This window comes from Tubulanus polymorphus, chromosome 7 (genome assembly GCF_964204645.1).
Source record: "Tubulanus polymorphus chromosome 7, tnTubPoly1.2, whole genome shotgun sequence".
Classification (NCBI taxonomy): Eukaryota; Metazoa; Nemertea; class Palaeonemertea; order Tubulaniformes; family Tubulanidae; genus Tubulanus; species Tubulanus polymorphus.
The window spans coordinates 18,079,577-18,099,892 of NC_134031.1; the positions used below are offsets into that span (position 1 = coordinate 18,079,577).

The 20,316-nt window shown below is 39.0% G+C and overlaps 3 protein-coding genes across 4 annotated transcripts; 1 reads left to right on the plus strand and 2 right to left on the minus strand.

Annotated features, from left to right (window-relative positions):
- Positions 1-3,139: 3,139 nt before the first annotated feature.
- On the plus strand, positions 3,140-10,170 carry LOC141909240 (transmembrane protein 26-like). The gene is made up of 7 exons (XM_074799630.1): positions 3,140-3,212; positions 5,850-6,069; positions 6,312-6,492; positions 7,756-7,821; positions 8,399-8,444; positions 8,748-8,845; positions 9,145-10,170. Exons 2-7 carry the CDS (start codon positions 5,879-5,881, stop codon positions 10,168-10,170), a joined length of 1,608 nt encoding a protein of 535 aa, XP_074655731.1. The 5' UTR covers positions 3,140-3,212; positions 5,850-5,878.
- A 581-nt stretch (positions 10,171-10,751) lies between these two features.
- Positions 10,752-12,453, minus strand: LOC141908921 (uncharacterized). Its single transcript, XM_074799210.1, has 3 exons — positions 12,291-12,453; positions 11,876-12,003; positions 10,752-11,103 (listed from the first exon to the last, which is right to left on the minus strand). The coding sequence occupies exons 1-3, from the start codon at positions 12,352-12,354 to the stop codon at positions 10,894-10,896; spliced, it is 402 nt and encodes a 133-aa protein (XP_074655311.1). The 5' UTR covers positions 12,355-12,453; the 3' UTR covers positions 10,752-10,893.
- A 1,276-nt stretch (positions 12,454-13,729) lies between these two features.
- LOC141908494 (organic cation transporter protein-like) lies at positions 13,730-19,937 on the minus strand. Of its 2 annotated transcripts, none has more exons than XM_074798579.1 (11): positions 19,841-19,937; positions 17,785-18,256; positions 17,593-17,696; positions 16,982-17,136; positions 16,407-16,575; positions 15,908-16,043; positions 15,539-15,636; positions 14,997-15,217; positions 14,400-14,581; positions 14,024-14,160; positions 13,730-13,897 (listed from the first exon to the last, which is right to left on the minus strand). In XM_074798579.1, exons 2-11 carry the CDS (start codon positions 18,193-18,195, stop codon positions 13,825-13,827), a joined length of 1,686 nt encoding a protein of 561 aa, XP_074654680.1. In that variant the 5' UTR covers positions 18,196-18,256; positions 19,841-19,937; the 3' UTR covers positions 13,730-13,824. The 2 variants fall into 2 exon arrangements, with proteins under 2 accessions (XP_074654680.1, XP_074654681.1); XM_074798580.1 differs by lacking the exon at positions 19,841-19,937 and adding an exon at positions 19,158-19,377.
- Positions 19,938-20,316: the final 379 nt, after the last annotated feature.

A 20,316-nucleotide genomic window follows, 5' to 3' on the forward strand; every position in this document is an offset into this window, starting at 1 on the left:
GTGTTACGTATTTTCCAAGGCGACAATAAACTTTCCAGTTAGTTTTCTTGTTACTTTAGGTCAATATGTATTAAAAGATTTGTGTACTTTTGTATCAACTGTTATGAAAACATTCGCTTGAATTTCCGGCCATCTGTAAACATACATGTACCATTTTTGGTCTCTCTTGTAATTTTCTTGCATTACGCTCTAATTGTCATGTAAATGACCTGGGTCCAGTTCCACAGTTCTGAGTTAAGATTTGACTCTGAGTTAGCTAATTGAAAATGAACTAACTTTAACTCAGAGTTAACTCTAACTCAGAACTGTGGAACCGGGTCCTGAGTTTATCGTAAATAAAATAAAGTAAAGTAAATAAAGGTTTTTTTTAATGGATTTCAGATGTATTTTTAAATAATGTGCAAAGTTTACTTTTTATGGTTACTTGCGAGTAAATGCATCCAAACCAAAATATGCAAAACAAAAAAATATCAAGAATGACATGATCTGTAAAAAGTTCTACCCAGTGACCCCCTTCCTATCATCGCTATATAATTACTTTAGTGATGACTATTTTGTTTTCTGGGTTTATTGTTCATAAACGAAATGATAATCAAACAACTATTACATGGCAGATTTATGGAGACAAGCATATTTTCTAGATTGCTGTCTTCATGACGAAATAATTAGACGGTAATCTAATGTTGTACTATTACTATGGAATTATGGATGACGCCGTTTTTTTCCTGGACGAGTCAGTACACTGTATAGATAAGAAAATCGTTGGACATTTCGATGATGTCATAGGGGGATTTATGGAAGCTATCATCCTCTTTCAAATTTGGTGACGTCATTGGAATCACTGTCAGGGAATCCATGGAAGCAGCCATCTTTTCTCGATGTTCCTACATATGTATCACCTTATGGATTCGGTGAGGTCATGTGGGGATATTCAACTCATTTCATGATAAATAAATCATTGGACATTCCAATGATGTCATAGGGGGATTTATGTAGTCGGCCATCCTTCCTGGACATATCTATGTCATCTTTTGGTGATGTCATATGGTGATTAATGGAGCAAGTCCCCGTTCTGGAAGAGTCCATACCGAATCGTTAGGGATTTAGACGATGTCATAGGGTGATTTATGTAGTTAGCCATGTTTTCTAGAAGGGTCAGAACTATGTAAAATGCTACAAACCCGAATTCAACTTTTGCCCCCCTTGTTAACTATCAGTAGTTCATACTAAACGTTGATTGAAGATCGTTGTAACTCGTCTGTGTTGAGAACTGTCTCAAGCAAAACAGTACATGCATTCCCAAGGTGTGTAGGTAAGTATAACTGGGAGGTTTGAGGCTCTGGGAACTGTTAAACACAATCGTGATGCCCTCCACCTGATTGATTAACGAGTTTTAATCGATATCAAAGGCAAATATTTATCTTTAGAATATCTTCTAATTTCGCAGATGAAAAATCAAATTCCCATGAAAAAGATTGTTGAGAATCTGGCGAAACCTCCTGGGTCGAACCCGGGTGTCGTACGCGGACGGCTGGCGTGCTAACCAGTCAACCAAAGGAACTACCGTACTTGTCCATGTTGGCGATTATACAATTTGATATCTTTGTATCACATCGTAGCGGCCATCTTGGAAAACGTGAGATTTGGATGGAATCATTCGAGACTGCTGGAAGAAATGCAAGTTGCTCGATTCAAGATGGTTTATTTTATCTGAAATTTCGAATCCATAGAAGCGCATTTGTAAAAAATACCATATCTAAACGGTGCGCGTATTCTGACGTGTATCAAAAACGAATAAGTCATTAGATTCACTCAGAAAACGAATTCGTTAATATTTGCATTGATGCCGCAAACATAGCAACTTCCTGTAATCCAAACTCATTCATTCATCACTTGATTTGATTTTAAGGTTTTTTTCATGTTTCACTTTGCCACGAGCTCGTGCAATCTCGTGTTTGTGGTTGGCTCCTTTGTTTCGTAACAGATTTTCAATATCTGTATCTCTCCCTCCTTCCCCTCTCCGTTCCTCCCCTTCTCTCCTGCCTCTCAATTCTGCAAACAATGGTGTGACAAATTAGACAACAAATATCATTGCATACAAATTTACAATTTCAACCGTGCCACAACTGAGTTCTTGGAGAAACTGAAATGATTAGTCAACCTGTTTGTACTGCCTGAACATCGAATTGAGAAGCAGGGAACTCAGTAGCGTGCAGACTGCCGGAAATATTTCACCGACTTAAGATTCAGGAAAATAGAAGTTTTCTTTCCAAAATAAACTTTAATAAAATCCAGAGATAAGAGTGTCTATCATACTGACATATCTTCAAAATACCGAAATTATTTTCATTGCCTTTTCATAACAATTCCTATCAACATTCTATACCTCACACACGAGTTACAGTTTGTTCCTTATTCTGGGAACTCCCTCCCCTTCTCTCTCTCTCTTTCTCTCTCTCTCTCTCTCTCGCCCTCCCTCTCTCTCCCTCTGATATTTTCTTATCTGCCGGCAATAAAAACAATGTAACTACATCGAGCTTATTATTACTTGCCGATGTTACCTGACAATATAAACTTTGTGTTCAGTTAGTTCTATGTTTGGTAGAATAAGATACAAGACGATTAGGGTTTACTGTTTTTCAGATCCAGGGGCCAGTTGCGCCGTCAAGGCTTAGGTTTAACTCCAGTCTATAGCCTATCCAACCTAATTTACCAGCTCGTTTTGCTTCTGCAGCCAATCTAACAACTAATGACCAGTCTAAGCTCATTTTGGTTCTATAGCCAATCAATCTATCAATTTCAGTCCAGCCTAAGCTGCTTTCGGTTCTAAGGCCACGAAAAGTCAATGCGCCAATCTAACAACATCACGTCCAGTTTTGAAATCTAAGAACGTCTTTGACATATTTGAACGTTACCGTATATCTGAGCTCTTACGTCGTTTTGAAAAAGGTTATTAGAAAATCGCTACTTTTCTGACTCTTCTGTATGGACATCTTCTGTCCGTTTGAAAATTTCAAAAAAGCTTAGGTGTCATAGGGGGATTCAACCAGGTGGCGACAATATTCCCTGAAAAGGCCTAGTATATCTGTACGTATGGATGATATCATATTCGCCGATTGGTTCAATTAAACAGGAAACGTGTTTTTCTAAGGACAGAAATTGCCATAAACAAAAAATGCATAATCAGATTGTAAAGTGTTGAGTAATGTGGAGTGAGTCACTAATGGAAAATTGAAAAAACGAGATGTATTTGATTTATCTATTTTTTTTTCTAACTTCCAGGACATTAAACTCAAAACGATGCATTTGATTTAACAGTTTTTTTTCTGACATTCAGGATGTGGTTCAACGATTCTGAGAACTAAGACTCGATTCAGAGTTAACCGATTGAAAATGAACTAATTTTAACTCTAACTCACAACTGTGGAACTGGAGATCTTTTATGTTTTCATACTGGAACTGTAGAAATGCAATTTATACCCATTTTAACGTGAGCTGAACTAAGTCAGGTCGCGAGAGATAGGTGACAGTTTTTAGTGTGAAGAGTATAAGAGTGGTAGTAACAGGTAATAGGCAATGATTCTGTATTCAGATCGGTTTCGATTTACTACGCTATATAAGATTAGCTTAATTGGAATTCTATTCTACTTAATAGTTTACCATGCTATACGCATTCCCTAGCTAGACTCCCCTCTGCCCCTCCCCTACCCCCATCCCCCCGACCCACCTGGTTTCATTGACTCGTTGTGAACTACACAGGTGCTGAAATAAACAATGAAATAAATTACTTACGAATTAAATATTAAAGACTGATTATTTTCTGCTCTACATAATTTCGACGCATGGCTTCAACTTAACTTAGCCATGTGTATTGTATCGTCCACAACGCGTCATATTGGACGTAAACTATCAGCTTTCACTTCGCCGTTACTTGGGCAGTTTTAGAGACGGCTTACAATTCCATCAGTGTTGTATGGATAATCACAGTTATAAGTTGTAATGTGGCCCATGCTCGTGAACTTGAACTATTGACCAATGATTTAAAGTTTTAAATCATTTCCCCCGCCCTACCACAAGTCGAAGGGGACATGGGGGGGGGGGGCTAGATTCAAGCGAGGCAAACATTTGACCTCTTTTCCCAGAATGACAATTGAATGCCCTGTTATGTGTTAGGATTAGCAACCGTTTCTACTGGAAATTTCCATACGTATGAGTAGTTAATAAGCGCGGTGATTATTGTTCCAGGAAATTCGAACACTAGTCTCTCGCTGATCCGCAGTGGTACTAATTATAACTATGAACGTGGTTTATCACATGAAATCACCAGAAATTCTTACTATTAACTATAAACCCGATTCTAAGGGCGATATTTAATTGTATGACCAGAAAACTGCAATAATAGTGACGTCATAGTAATATCAGCCTCGAGTGGCAGTAAAAGGTACTTAGAAAGCTGGTTTTGACGAGCAGTTTCCTGTACTTGCAGGAAATAGGCTTACTGGAAACCAATCGTCAACACCAGTTTTAAGTCACGATTGACGGTCACTTGACGGCCAATATGACATGAACAGTACATTTAATGTCCGATATTTCAGCACGGTATCACAATTTATCGATACAAATCACCTGCATTTCAGTAAATCTAAAAAAAACTCTGATATTTTCTTTCTATCTCATTTCTCTTCGTGTTATGTTGATTATTTACTCCCGAGGGTCGTTACCCTTCAGCCCCCCTCTTCCAGCTCCCTCCCCACTCCCCTCTCCCCCAGCGCAGACAAACTAATGTACATTTGATAAGATTAAAATCTTGTGTTGTTGTTTCGGCTGCATTTGCTAAAACATCTCAGACAAAATAGATAGAAACGAAGTTGAACTTATATATAAATGCACCGCACTGCACGCGAGTATTGTACTAGCTATAGAAACAGCCGCGCGCCCCATTCGATCGATTGAGGACCCGTAGTTACCCGTGACCCTGGCACCCATACTTCTCAAAACAGCTTATTTTCGGAAGGTATCCTAAAGAAACCAGGTAATGAGCGACCAGTTACTGGGAAAGTAGGACATCCACCTTTATTCTCGCTAGAGATTCTCAGAATATAACCTAATCCACTCCCCTTCACGGCATAGGGTATAGGGATTCAATGGATTCTTACAGGATTTAATGATCTATATTTCAGGTCACTCTTCCTCCTCTGCTCGCCGTGTTTCTGTAAGGTATAGCGAGGGTATGGCTATTTTATTGATTGTGAAACCGTGGGTTTTTTACCGCGTGTATACGGAGTACCGTACATATATAATAGTTTAAGAACCTAATGAACTACTCTCAAATAACATAATAAACAACCCTCCTTCCGATATTACACCCACCCCCGACAGTTGCAGTTTCAACCACCACAGTTACAAATTTTATTACCAACTCGTTTCCTCAAACCAGATCTTTTTCAAGGGGATAGAACCGTGACGTCATTGTGTTTCAGAAACGGGTGTAAATGGCTACATTAGACCAGAGCCGAGTTTCGACAAAAAATTATCAACTCTTAATAAGCGATTTCAGATAAACGGAATTTTAATGAAGAAATTAAATCAATAGGTAAAATCAGTAGATGATGAAATTGGGCCAATGAGAGTGCCGAGAACTGGCGGAACCTTCCCCTAAACCCAGTTCCCAGTTAATGGTTGGCTAAATTTGTTCATATTCCAATATCTAACTGTGTTTCTACCGAAAACTGTGTGGAACTTGATACAGAACTGTGGAACTGGAAAATGAACTTTAGAACCGTGTCCTCTATTTGTCGATAGGTAATTCGTTGAAAAGTAAAATTTGATTGAATTATATTTTTTCACAGATGATGCAGCAGCGGTTGGTTGAGACATTATGGGCTGTTTCACAGTAATCAGAGCCTTACTCGTTCGTATCCTATTCGCCCTCCACGGAGTGCTGGCAATATGGCGTCTAAACGTGGCCGCCAAGGACATCAGATATTGGTACCTATCACTGGCAATAGGGGGCCTCTTCATCGAAACGCTGGTGACGCTGTGCAAGAAGAGAGGCCAGGAATGGAAATGGTCAGTATACCGATCAGGTTCCAAAAGTTTTTGAGAAATCAGGGGCTAAAATTCAGGAAAGTTTTCTAAGCCTGGTTGGATGCAGAGTCATTAGCGTTGTAAGGTTGTATATACAGCAGCTGAATAGGTCTAGATAGTTTCCGTACAATATGTTTGTTTTACGTATAACCAGTCTAACGTATTAAGACCATTTTTGGTCGGATTTTGTTTATTTCTGATGATCGTATTTCGTCTGAATTCAGGTTTTGTCCCAGTGTACTGTTCTATCTGCTCAGCGTCGTGCCCGCAATTTGGTTCCTAGAGTTAATCGAACTCGACAAACGCATCAGAAACCTGAAAAACGGACTGAACAATACGGACGGCGACATGAACAAAACCGAATCACCGGAACTTCTGTCGGCCGTCATCAAAACAGATATAGGGGTAAGACAAACGGGCGCAGACGGCGGAATATAAGGTTTCCGTGTTTTGACCGCAGACAATCAGTCGTAGATTATTCTAGAAAATCGTTACCAAAAAGATGAGCACAGCATAGTTACTTTTAATTTTTTTCGTATCATCGGATTGGTCGGCAAAATTAGATTAATCCTTCTGGATAGATCGTTCTAGAGTGTCTGCACTTGAAAAGAAATAACCGCAATATGGTTTCAGAATTTGGGTGAAATTATCTCCATAATTATATTTAAAGCATTTTGCAAGAAGGCTCCTGAAAATTGAGAAATGACAAATAACCACAATATGGTTTCAGTCTTGGTCGGTTTGTTCAGTTAAATTATATTAGAGCTTTTAGAGGAACATTCTAGAAAGTCTAGATGAAGCAAGAATACGATATGGTTTCAAATTTTAGCGTTTGGGCTTTCTTCGTATCAAAGATAAAATGTTTTACGAAATCAAGTTTTATAAAGACAGAAATTAATGTCATTAAATGGCGCAGAGTTTAACTGATATGATAATGTAAAATCACAATCTGAGATTTAAAAAAGTCTTAAAAAGTTAAAATAAATCTATTCGACTTCATCTTCGTCAGTTATCTTCAAGAAAACTGGAATATAGGGAGAGTACGTAAGGACTAGTAGCTTTACGTACATATTCAGAAGATGACTAGGCTATAGTTGTAATGTAGAATGAACTGCTAGCTCAAGCAATCACTTTTTATTCTGGTGTGATTTTATATCATCTTAAAACACGGACTCGGGTGTTTAGCTATAATGTGAATAGCATTAGTATTTTTGAAGATGACTATTAGGATATAATCAAAATGTCAAATAATCTCTTAGCTCAAGGAATCATTTCGGACTCTTTATTCTTGTGAGATTTTATATCATCTTTACAACACGGACTCATTATGTTTCTTCAATACTTAGGCTAAACAGAAAATGATACCTTGTTTCTCCGTAGCGGCCGGGTCATTTTTGTGAAAAATAATGAAATAAGTAATTTAGCTGCTGGATCTGTTATGGTAAAATAAATCACGATTTAAAAAAAAGTAATGTACAGGGTAGATCAGCGGCCGGCCGGTGGGTCAACTTTTAAGCTCAACAGAAATGAGAAACGAGGTATCAATCTTTTTTAGCCTTATTCTACGTTCTTAAATGTATCACTGATTTCTACCACCCTAACATTACTCTGTTCTCCGATTTTAAACGTATATTTTATTGGTCGTATTTTTTTCACTCTTCTTTACAGTGGAAGTTAACGATACGTATTCCTATTCTGTTATCTTCAAACCAATGGATCAAAACTCTAGAGCAGGTAAATAAATACTAAACATCGTTATCTAAACCTCGACAGCGGCTCAGCTTCAACAAATAAATTGATCTCAACCGATTTTTTTCAATCCCTTCTTACATTCCGGGCTGGGACTTTTTCAGCGTGAATAAAAATAATCATTTTTTAAATTATCTTTATTCACCGCAGTAAACGTAGATTGTTGTATCCAGCAGTAGCAACAACTTGATGAAAATATTTTACATTCATGTTTTTTTTTCTGAGGGACAGGAGCGCGTCCATAGTGAGATTTAACAGCCTTTGTGGCTATGTTCAAACTCCTATCATCAGTTCTCTTGAAATCTTTTTAAATTGATTTTTATGTAATACGTATTTTCATTATTCTTTAAAACTGGGGCTTAGTGCGGACTATAGCATATTAGATGACGATTCCCGGGACAAGGGGCCCAATGATTCCCCATACAACAAAGTCCCTGGTGGTCTGGCCCCATAGAGGATCCCACCACAGTTACCTGATACTGATACACACGTACATTCAACACAGCCCCATGTCGACGAACTCGACGAATTTGATTCGCTTTAAACTCTTCTGTTATTTCAGGTTTTGCTGCTCTTGTTAATAATCGGAAGATGGCTTCTACCGAAAGGTACGTCACTGAACACTTTAAATTGTATTGTGTCGCATAATGCTCACATGTCGTACGAAAACGTTCCGTATTTGAAAAAAAAATCGACGTTTAGGGCCTATTTCGAGTTAGCTTACCCTGAACGAATCTCTAATGAATATGTCTGTTTCCTAACACGCGTGATAGTTTATTCTGGGGCTAGTTCCATAGTCATGGCTTAGACTTAAAGTCTAAGACCATCTTAGTTCAATAACCAATCTAACAATTTAAGACTAGTCTCAACTATGGAACTGGTCCCTGATGATTTTCTCCGATTATTTTCAGGTAAACTGACGCATGATCAACTTTCTCAGTTATTACTAGTGTATATCGGAACGGCTGCCGATATCGTTGAGTTCTTTGACGCTTTCAAAGAGGAAAAAGTACGTTCAAAATCCGTTCAACATTTCTATTGATTCAGGGCCGTGCATGCAGTCAAGTCGCGCAGTCATGACGTGGTCTTAAATCTTAAGACTATTATATTGGTTAAAGACGATGAGCTTAGACTGATCGGAAATTGTGTTGGATTAATGATCTAGACTGGTATTTTGTCGATTCGAACCAATTCGGTCTTACGTAGATTTTGGTGTAAAATCGAAGCCATGACTGTGCAACTGGTCCCTGCATTTCATCACTACAATACCGGTATATATGAAAATTCTATATGTTTTATATTTCACAGGTTCGCTACAATCGGAAGCTATGTACGATAATTCTAGCGATTTGGTCTTGGAGTTTGTTACAATTCACGATGGTCTTAACAGCTACGCGAGCCCGAAAGGACCAATCAGGGTTAATCAATCGCGTTGGCGATGATAAAAACAAAGCCTGCTGCACCCCAGACGTGTATGGCATCGTTATTTCCATTTTCATGCAAGATGCTCCGTTTCTAGTCCTACGTCTGTTGCTGATATTCAAATACGAAGTGGTCAGTTATACGAATATGTTTTTCACGTCGAAAAATACGTTAGTGATAATACTGTTAGTTTACAGATTGATAGTAGTGCAGTGTACACTGCGAAAACAGTACAAAAAACAACAGCGCGAAGCTCGAGGCGAAATCGATCCTAAAGAGAGGAAGAAAAAGAAGAATATTCGATTAAAAGAGAGTTCTAGTCGTCAGAAACTGATACACAGCTACAGTTTGAACGACGCGGTCGCGGTCGGCTCCAAAAACGCGTCCAAATCTCCGAACGGTATCAAGAAAAACTCACGTAGCTACAACGGCAAAAATAACGGAAACATCCGATACCTTCCGAAGAAAACTTCGGCGCCGTCGTCGCGTTACGACGAGTTACGAGTTCTCCCGAGGCGGAGTCGGAACCGTCGATACGGTTACCCGAATGATCGCGATTCGTGTTATATCGTTTCGGAAACTGGATCGGACCGGTTGGATAGGCGAAATATGCGAAAGTCGGACTCGGCTGTGAACCGGATGGGTCATTATCCTCACAACTTCGATCGCTTTTACACTCCACAATCAACGCCCCCTGTTGACCATTTTCAAACGCCCGCTACCTCACCGCGTCTTTCCCGTTCCGATCTATGGCGGAATGCTCCGACGTCATCCGGACCGTCGGAGCGCAGGTTTCCTCCGGATCCGTATGATAATCCTCACAGAACCGATAAACAACCGAGTCGTTTACGACCTCAGAGTGTTAACGTGTCCGACCCGTGGACCAGTAGGAGGGCGCTATTTGACCGGTAGAACAACCCCTCTCCCACCCCGCATTATATAGATTTCATTCAGTCATTCGTTGTCTTGATTTGCATGTTTGCCTGTGAGCGAAATAAGAGTAACGCTTTAGTTATTGCTGCTGGATTTGGTCATCTGATATCGTGCTTATTCATTCTGAAGAGCTCCCTCCCTAGCGGTTCTACAGTTCCTCGTTCTGTGTTTCAATCTGTACTCGCCACAACTGTAAAATTGGATCCTTCAGTCACGTTTTGAATGTTGTGGAATCGTCACCTGAGTCACACGCTGACTCCACAATTGAGAAATTGTTCATAGTGAACCTCTCCTACTGAGTGTGGTGCCCCCTGGTGAACCCCCTACCCCCGAATGACTCAAGAAATTTCTGATGATATTTTCCATCGTTGTAGATACATATATCGATCGTTACTCGGGTGTTTGTAAAATGTGTTATGATAATATTTGAAATAAAGACCACAATTTGAAATAAATCCACATAAATTCGTGTTTTTTTTTGTTCTTCATGCTCGATGAGAAAAATCAATGCTATCAATTCAAGAACTGAGAATGTTTTATTTGATGTATATTTTGAGCATCCGTTCAATGTAATGGTACATGAATTTTACAATGGAAAAATGTGTGTTTAAATGAATTTATAAATCGAAAACTAAAAAAAAACAGGTTTAGAAAATTTATGATTTACAAAATTTATGTACAATTTTATTCTTAACCGATTCATCACCGCATTACGAAAGTTGTGGTTAACGCTATCAGCAGGATAGATAAACCAGTAATTGTCCGGTGTCCGCTGTTGCAGTAATTCCATCTGTTGCAGCAATGTTGAGTCAGTTGCATCAAACCAAACGACATCTTGATATCGGGTTCGCATTTGAACGAGCATTTGTGATAAGAAATAGGGCGACCATCTCTCGTAGTACCGACAGCTTTCTGTAAAATAATAATACAACAACAAAAACTATAGAACTTTAAAAAAGAAAGAAATTTAAACAATGGACATGAACAGATGGCACAAACTGAGGATCCAGTTTTGCAGTTTGCAGGTTCATGGTTCAATCTGACAACGTGAACGTCGCCTAACTCGGGACAAACTGGAATCGGCAAAATTGATTCGAGTTGAAGATAGGAAACTACGTCAGGAAACGAGAAAATGATTTATTTTTCGTCCAGGTTTCACAAAAGACCTAGTTATGCATGGTACTGCAGAGGAACGAACTGTGGAACTGGGTCCAGAACTGTGAATCTCAGTGCTGAACTGTGGAACTGGGTCCTGAACTGTGAAACTCAGTGCTGAACTGTGGAACTGGGTCCTGAACTGTGAAACTCAGTGCTGAACTGTGGATCTGGGTCCTGAACTATGGAACTCAGTGCTGAACTGTGGATCTGGGTCCTGAACTGTGAAACTCAGTGCTGAACTGTGGATCTGGGTCCTGAACTATGGAACTCAGTGCTGAACTGTGGATCTGGGTTCTGAACTGTGGAACTCAGTGCTGAACTGTGGATCTGGGTCCTGAACTGTGGAACTCAGTGCTGAACTGTGGATCTGGGTCCTGAACTGTGAAACTCAGTGCTGAACTGTGGATCTGGGTCCTGAACTATGGAACTCAGTGCTGAACTGTGGATCTGGGTACAGAACTGTGGAACTCAGTGCTGAACTTTGGTACTGGGTCCAGAACTGTGGAACCGTGGAACAAGATCTTACCAGACAATATCTGCCATAATCACATTCGCCCTCTCTCTGTCCCGGTTGTTGTGTTGCGTAACATTTTTTCTTCCACCAGTTGAATCCTCCCTTACACGTCATATCGTAACATCTTAAACCAGACACATCTTAAACCAGACACATCATAATCATAGATTCATAGATTATATAATCAGGGTAGAAATTTAATACACAGAAATTCAATGATTTTATAAATCAAGAAATTTGCGAGGAGCGAAAATCATAATAAGAATCCTTGAATATTTGACACTGGGGATTATTTGGTAATCAATCAATTGTTCGGAAAGAAAGTAGAAATGTAGTTAGTGTAAGTAAACAAATACATGGTTAGCAGTCACTGACAGCGCGGTTCCGTATCTATTGATATTATGAAGAAAATACATTACGATCCTACCTGCGACAAACGTCAACGCAAACAAACAGCCAAACAATCCGTAAATTGAAACTTTTCCGATCATTTTATCTCGATCGGAATTTGACTGAGATTCCGGAAACTCCCCTCTGTATATTTGCTAATGACGCTCAAATTCGAGTTCGGGTCTAGTATAATGAACACATGTAGTATATACGTATATATATATATATAAATGTATATAGTTATATATAGGAACGTACTGTAATAAAAGAGTTGATCTTCAATCTACTTCAAAAGAATGTTAGTAAAACTTGTTTCTAAAATGGCCATTGAAATCGGGGCTATACGCGTGAGCGAGTACCCGTGACGGGTGCCGTCACCGTGCTGAAAATAATCACAGTACTGGTGTTTACAAGAGCCCCTCACAGAACACTAGCGAACTTACCGCAGACGTCCCGTAGCTATATTATGTGATATTACGATTATTAGCAAGGATAATTAAACCGTTTATTGAAACGAGACCTATGACCAAAAAGCGTTATCTTTTATACTAATGATATTGAGCTAACCAGTATCCTGGGTTTCCACAGAAGCATTTTCAGTTCATGATCTGCGTGTATTTACTCGACGAAAATCTCTCTGAACTTAACGTAAAGGATCAATTGTTATTCTTCTTCGATGGAAATCCACTCGATGGGTAAAGCACTGGAAATACCCCTTAGACCCTACAGAAAACTTCTAAAACTTCCTAAAATCATTCAAACAGTGTTTAAGATATATAATATCTACGAAATCGAAACGTATTAACATTACTCATAGATAAGTTAATAAGGCAGCGTAATTATTTGTGTAACGCATTTGAACTTATTTAGAAACGACTGTCGCTGAATCATCGACATCCAGCATGAATTGGTTATCACGCAACAATTGTACAGTCGTTTCTAAATAAGTTCAATAACGTTAGACAATAATTACGTCTACTAGTTAACAAAATTACAAGTAATTTGAATATGTTTTGATTTAATAGACGTAGTTGAAACAATGTGTGCTTTCATTTCGGGAGGTTGTAGTAACCTTCTGTGAGGTCCGAGGCGTATTTCGACGTTTAGCCCCATCTATGAGATTTTCGGTGAACCAAAATAACAAACATCTTTTGTGTGAATTCCCATAGGAATTTTAAATACAATTTCACCTACATAGGGAAAAAAACGGGGTATCCTGGGTTCGAACCTAGTAACTACTGACGCTGTTTCTGAGAATGGTCCTGATGCTGAATCATCGAAGAAGATACACGGGAGAGTCCCAGGTTCGAAGCCACTTCCACGGTATCCAATATTGAGAGAAAGGACGCAGTTTAACAGTTTTAATTAAGTGAGTTTGGATTGATCGATCTAATTTGAAATCTAACAGAAAACCGTTGCACAGGCACCACATAGATATCTGAGACAAAAAACTGTAAAATTCTAAATTAATCTCTATATTTCAGTAACTATATAATAAATTCTGTGATAAATGCTGTCGGTGCCGTTGTTGTAACGTCGATTAAACTTCTTCCTGAAATCCTTTTAGCCAATCAGACAGTCGTATGCGTACACTCAACGACCTCTTTTAGCGGAATTTCACTTTCGTTCGGTTTCCTTTTCGACCTAAATTCACAAAACGCGATATTTACTTAAAAACATTTTAACGAATATTTAAAATGCATTGAATTCAAATTATTTTCCTTTGTCATTAGAACAAAGATAACTGTTGAAAATTCCACCAAAACTTACTTTCCGAAGTTCTCTCCATCCTCGAGGGTTTCCGGAAGTTGTTTCCCGTGTGTTTCCGGTAGACGGGTATTCAGCATTCCAACAGCTATTGCAGAAGCTCCGAATATAATTGTGGGTAATGGCGCCCAAACAGTGTTCTGGAAATTATACAGATCAAAATATCCAATCAAATAACTGTAGACCTGACCAGAAAACATGGTTCCTCTCCTAAAAATCCCCTATGACATCATTGAATTGCCAAGTGAGCCTTTAGAAAAGATGTCTGCATCCATCAATCTCCCTATGACATCATCAAATAACCAACGAGCAAAAATCCTACTCAAAGATAAGACATGTTTTTTTAAGGACGGGCACAATTTATTGCGAATATACGAACCAGCCTAGCGACCTGTGGAGCGACTAGACCACCGAATCGCGCAAACATCGAACCAGCACCGACCCCTACATTCCTAACAACAGTCGGGAATAGTTCTGCTGAATACAGATAGACGATCGTAAATGCGACTGAATCTGCTAGTTTTCCGATCGACGATATCGCGATTAGAAGCCACGTTAAATCTGAAAGGGGAAATTTAAAAAAAAGAGTTTTATTATAATCGGAAAACAGAATGGAGGGGTATTATGCAGATATCAATCAGTTTAAAAAAAATGTGCTAATAGAATGTCTAATATCTAGTGTTTGTAGTTCATGTCCTATTAAAAATGTCTCAGGTATAGTACTGAACACATGTAAAGTGTGGACGATCTATCTTTGAATGAGTGCTGATAAAATTTCCAATGCCTGGCGTTTGTGGTTCATGTTAAATTGAAAATTTCTCGGGTGAAGTTCTGAACGCATGAGAAGTGTGGATGATCAACAATTGGAACAAAGGTGATTAAGTATCGAAATTCTGAAGGGTGCAGACTGATAGGGGTACAGAGTCCAGGTTGAGAGGTGCAGGTTCCAGGCGATTATTGAGTAAAATGTTCTTACTTTTAGTATCAAGTAAAGCTATACAGCACAGTAACATCGTCCCAGCAAGAATGAATGCTCCAGACATCGTCCATCGTCTACCGACTCGATTCAACAATAAAATACACGTGACGTACGCTCCGATTTCCATAACTCCCGTTAACGCCGTGTTCACGTAAACATTGTCACCAAGACTTTTAGAACTCAACAATAGACCGTAATACAACAAACTAGCGACAAACCTGCAGCAAAAAATAACAAAACAATAGAATTAACGTACACTTAGAAATAAGATATTTGAATTTAAAGCTAAATTAGATGGTCGGATGGCTGGGTTGTTGGGTGTAGTGGTGATTGGGAGAGTGTGTTGGGAGAAGGGTGGTGGGCAAGAGGAGTTGGGTAGGGCTGGATTAGATAAGTCATAGTAAAGATCAAACAGCACTAACAACAAGAACGACGTTCCTATACGACGTTCCTTTGATTTAACGGTTCCTAGATTTAAATTTTAAACATATCATCAGGTGTTAGAAAGAATGAAAATCCCATGGAATTGATACACGTACCAACTGGCGAATATGTTCAGCGAAGTCTTTCTCAGGTTTGGAGTTTTGAGCAAATCGAAGAAATTCGCTGACGATACATCATGACTCTCTTCTTGTTTCTAGAAAGAAAAAACCAGGCAGACGTCTTTACTTCCAAATCTAATTCCAAAATAACTTCCTGGCCTTATAGAGCTTAGGGTGCGGAGTCGAGCTTAATTCCAAAGGTGGTCCTAAAACAAAGGCTGCTCTTAAGTTGTTGGATTGGTTATACAATCTACGTAGATCCAACGGAATCTTAAGCCTTGTGTGCAGATGACCTCAGATGATTTGCCTAATGCGTAAGGTTTTGGGACGCATGGTCCAACTACGTTGAAATCTCTGACTGCTTACCTTGCCGGATAAGACTGAGAGATAGGTCGTCGTTCCATCGTGTTTACCATTTACAATAGCGATTTTCTGTATGACGACTTCAGCCTCGACAAATCGTTTCTTCTGTATCAACCAACGAGGAGATTCCGGAACCAGCCTTAGAATATAGACAATCATATCATTTCTTATCGAAAATATAGAAAACTATTTGAACTTCCCGGTCCCCAGTTCCACAGTCATGGCTTATATCTGAGACCATTCAAAAACCATCTTAGTTCTATAACCAATATGACGACTTAAGGCCAACTTAATCTTAGTTCAATTGCCAATCTAACAATTTCAGACCAGTCTAAGCCCGTCTAAGTTTTATAGCTTATAGTTTTAAGTTAATAACAGCCTAATATTTAAGACAACTTGTGAACTTAAGTCACAACTGTCATATGTAAAACTGGTTAAAGTCGAATCCCGTTCAATCTAATAAATAAAACTTAGAAAATTATTTCTGAAAGTGAATTCTTACCAGTAACAAGCGAGGAATGGAACGGCAGAAAGGGCGATGAACAGTTGGAAGTAAATATGATCCCGGATTAACCAAGCTACACCCGGAGCAATTATAACACCGAAACAGAAACCCCACTGCGCCAATACTCCGGCGTACATCCGGTACTTCTGACCCGTTATTTCTAAAACTAAAAAAAGGAGCAAAAATATATGTATTATTCTAAAAAAAATGTCTATTGTGTGTTTACTGAACCTGACAGGGTCTTATAGATTCGAACTTTGTTCCACAAATTACAGAAAGTTTTCGTAATAAAAAAGGTAGCAATACACTGTGTAGGTTACCTAGATTTTATTGAAATTACGAGCTTTCGTTACTGGTACATCGTTTATATATAAGACTTTGAAATCTTTATTACTCCAAGATATCAGGTTGATAACTTGTTTCACCTTCAAATTAGACAATTTACAGGGTCAATCCCTCTTAAGATAAAAAAGGAATAACTTCTCTAACAAAATCAGTTAACCTACTACCAGTTTTCACATTTACGACTTCTCTACAAATCGAAGACAAAGGTTTTTCGGAAATGAACTTACTGATAACGAAAGCGGTCGTGTAGGCGGCACCTGAGGTCGCCCCGATAAGAAATCGGAAAGCGACGAAAACGTAGTAGTTTCCGACGAATGGTGAAATCACTCCGGTGACGATCTCAAGAACTATCGATATCATAAAACATTTAAACCGTCCATATCTGGAATATCACACAGACAATCAGAACATGAACATCTACCATGGTTCAAAACGATAACATTTTCTAAATATTTCTAAGGTCAGAATAAAGCTCAGTTAGCTCAAGTTAAACGTGATACAATAAAACTCGCGGTTAAGTCGTCATCTGATAAGTCATCACTTCACTCAAGTCCATCTTTATTTCTCAGTCACTATTTGTATTTTCCAAATGAGTTGTATTGAGTGTATGTCGTCATTTGGATCAAGTCTACAACAATGATCCGTCACAACTTCAGCAGCATAACTGTATGCGTCTTAACACGTGGGCTTGAAATCGTAAAACTTGTTTGATCGTTTGATGACGCTATTTCATGAGAATTGTGAAGTCAATATCGTTAATTGTTGCCACGTTAATTCAGACTCACTATCATGTATGGATTCAAGTTTGGGCGGCTCCCAGATAGGGGTCGAAAATTACCTGTCGGACAGCGATCCGGACACAATGACACCGACAAAAAATCCAGCAAAAAACATCGTACGAACCATCGAAACGAACCATTCCCGTTCGCAGAACAGAGAATACTGGAAAATACAGTATAATAACATTTAGAAGCAGATTCTATAGAACCAGGTCCCGGCTGGAGGGAGGGGGGAGATTACGCACTCTCACCTGTACGAGTATAGTATTCCCATTCTCAAACTCCCATTCCTCACAACGCCGAGTTCGATTCGACTGAAACCTCACCGACGATCGATTCCAATGCATCAAATCATCCACAGTCATTCGATCGTAATCATAATCATAATATTCACATTTACTATATTTCGATTTACCGGACAGGTCGATCTCCATGGGAACGAAAATATCTCTCAGCGATTGTGTATTTTGATTGGTCAGTTCGGCTGACAGATTTACCAATCGTTGGATGCGACACCAGTACTGCTGCTGATCCCCTCCGATGAACACTAGTGTTATAGTATGCCATGCAGTGGGGATTATAGCCACACCCAACAGGATAAACATACCCAGCTGGTATTTACCGAACTCCCCGACTCGCACTAGTATGTCGTCCAGCGACATGATTTCACCGGCGTCCGCTAGGTGTCGCTGATCACCAGGCCCAGGGATTCTTCAGAACGGTCTGGAATTAGACTTTAGATTTTAGATCTTTTGGAATTTACAGGGGTCATGGAAAAGTATGTCGCGGTGGTGGTCAGGTTTGGTTCCACAACTTCCTATCGTTTGGTCACGTTTGGCTACCGATCTTAGTCCCCTGGCGGGATCTTATTTCAAAACGAGATTCCGTGTAAAATAAAATGTTCGAAATTCGGGATGGGTAAAATTGATTGTTGAAACATAACCAGTGGATAACTTACGTTACTTGACCCCAGAACATTTTCCTAATTTAATGATTAAGTCATTGGGGGAATAAGTCTAGATAATCGAAGACGAATGCACTGTTACTAAACGTGACCTATAAAGTCAAAAACCGACTGTAACAGACACTCATGTATGCTATTTTTTTATTTCTATCAACTTTTTGCCTTTCCCATGAGAGAATGATTACCTAGATTTAGGTTGTTAGATTGGTAATAGCCGATAATAGCTTAGACTGATCTCAAGTTGTTAGATTGGTTATAGAACCTATATTATCCTAGACTGTTGTTTGGTCATAGAAGTAAGAGTTGTTAAATATGCTTTAGAACCAAAATTAGCTTAGACTGATCTTAAGTTGTTATATTGGTGATAAAACCAAAATGAGATTAAACTGGTCTTAAGTTGTTAGAATGGATATAGAACTAAAATGAGATTAAATTGGTCTTAAGTTGTTGGGTTATAGACATAACATGAGCTGTTAAATTTGTTTTAGAACCAAAATAAGTCTCATGATAGAACCAAAATGGCTTAGTCAAATTTTAACCAACAACTGTGGAAGTGGATCTTGGTTCTAGCTACTGATAAAACACAGCCTAATAATTCCCCCATAGGGCCTTTCCCTACGATTTAGTAAAACTATTGATACAAGTCAAAGACTTTCTTACCACCACCAACTAGCCGCTAGTATATAAACAATGATTGTTGAAGGAATGCGCGTCTAAAAATCCACCACATTCACAGAACAGCGTCATAATCGTGCACAGATTTGGGGCCAAATAAACACAACACATGATACGCTACGTTACAAAAATCTTTTTTTTAATCCAACGACCTTCCTAAGTTTTTTCTCTGTGCGCCGTGTGTTATAATTTGTTAACGTAAAGAGCAAATCCTGGATGAAAAAAAAACATGAACTGATATCTCTGACCTTAAGCATCAGATCAAAGATTCTATCAACGAACTAGCACCCTTTACTCCCCATCCCCATCAAGATAATACCAGTCTATAAAACTGGCCCTTGGGCTCAGCTGTACAGATTTGACTCGTGTCCAAAATTGATATAGACTGGTATGAAACTTAACCCGGGTGTTAACTCAGTGCCCAGGTTAAAGATAATACCAGTCTTTAAAACTGGCCCTTGGGCTCAGCTGTACAGATTTGACTCGTGTCCAAAATTGATATAGACTGGTAAGAAACTTAACCCGGGTGTTAACTCAGTGCCCGGGTTAAAGATAGTACCAGTCTATAAAACCGGCCCATGGGCTCAGCTTGTACAGTCGTGACAAACCTCAGAAATATCCGACCCCATATGAGCTCAGTTGATGAGTTTTGATTTTGAGTATGTTACCTGTATCCTACCGGTGGCAGCGATGGCTGGAGTGAGAGTGAGGCAGTGGGCCTCGGCGATCAGCTCAGTCCGAGTTAGATCGAATTACACTTTGAACCAATCTCAGATAAAACAAGTTCATAAATCGAAAATTATTTTTTGATTCCGACGACAACTTCTTGAACTTCGTACTTTATAATAATTTCCTTGTCGTGATTTCAAAACAAAAACCTGTCTGACCGAAGTCCACGATTATATATTTTGAATATTCCAGGAATGATCAATAAACTCGGCCGCCATTCAAGTCGATCAATCAGTTTCTAAATTATATCCTTTGTGTTTGTTATCGAATCTAGTAGACCGAGTTCTAGGTGAAAATCTGTTGACGCTTAGTTTCAAAACGAGAAACTGTTTCTAATTGTATCGCGATTGCATTTTTAAACAAGAACTGTGTGAATCGATTTATCCGCAAATTCAACCTAAATTCCTCACCCAGT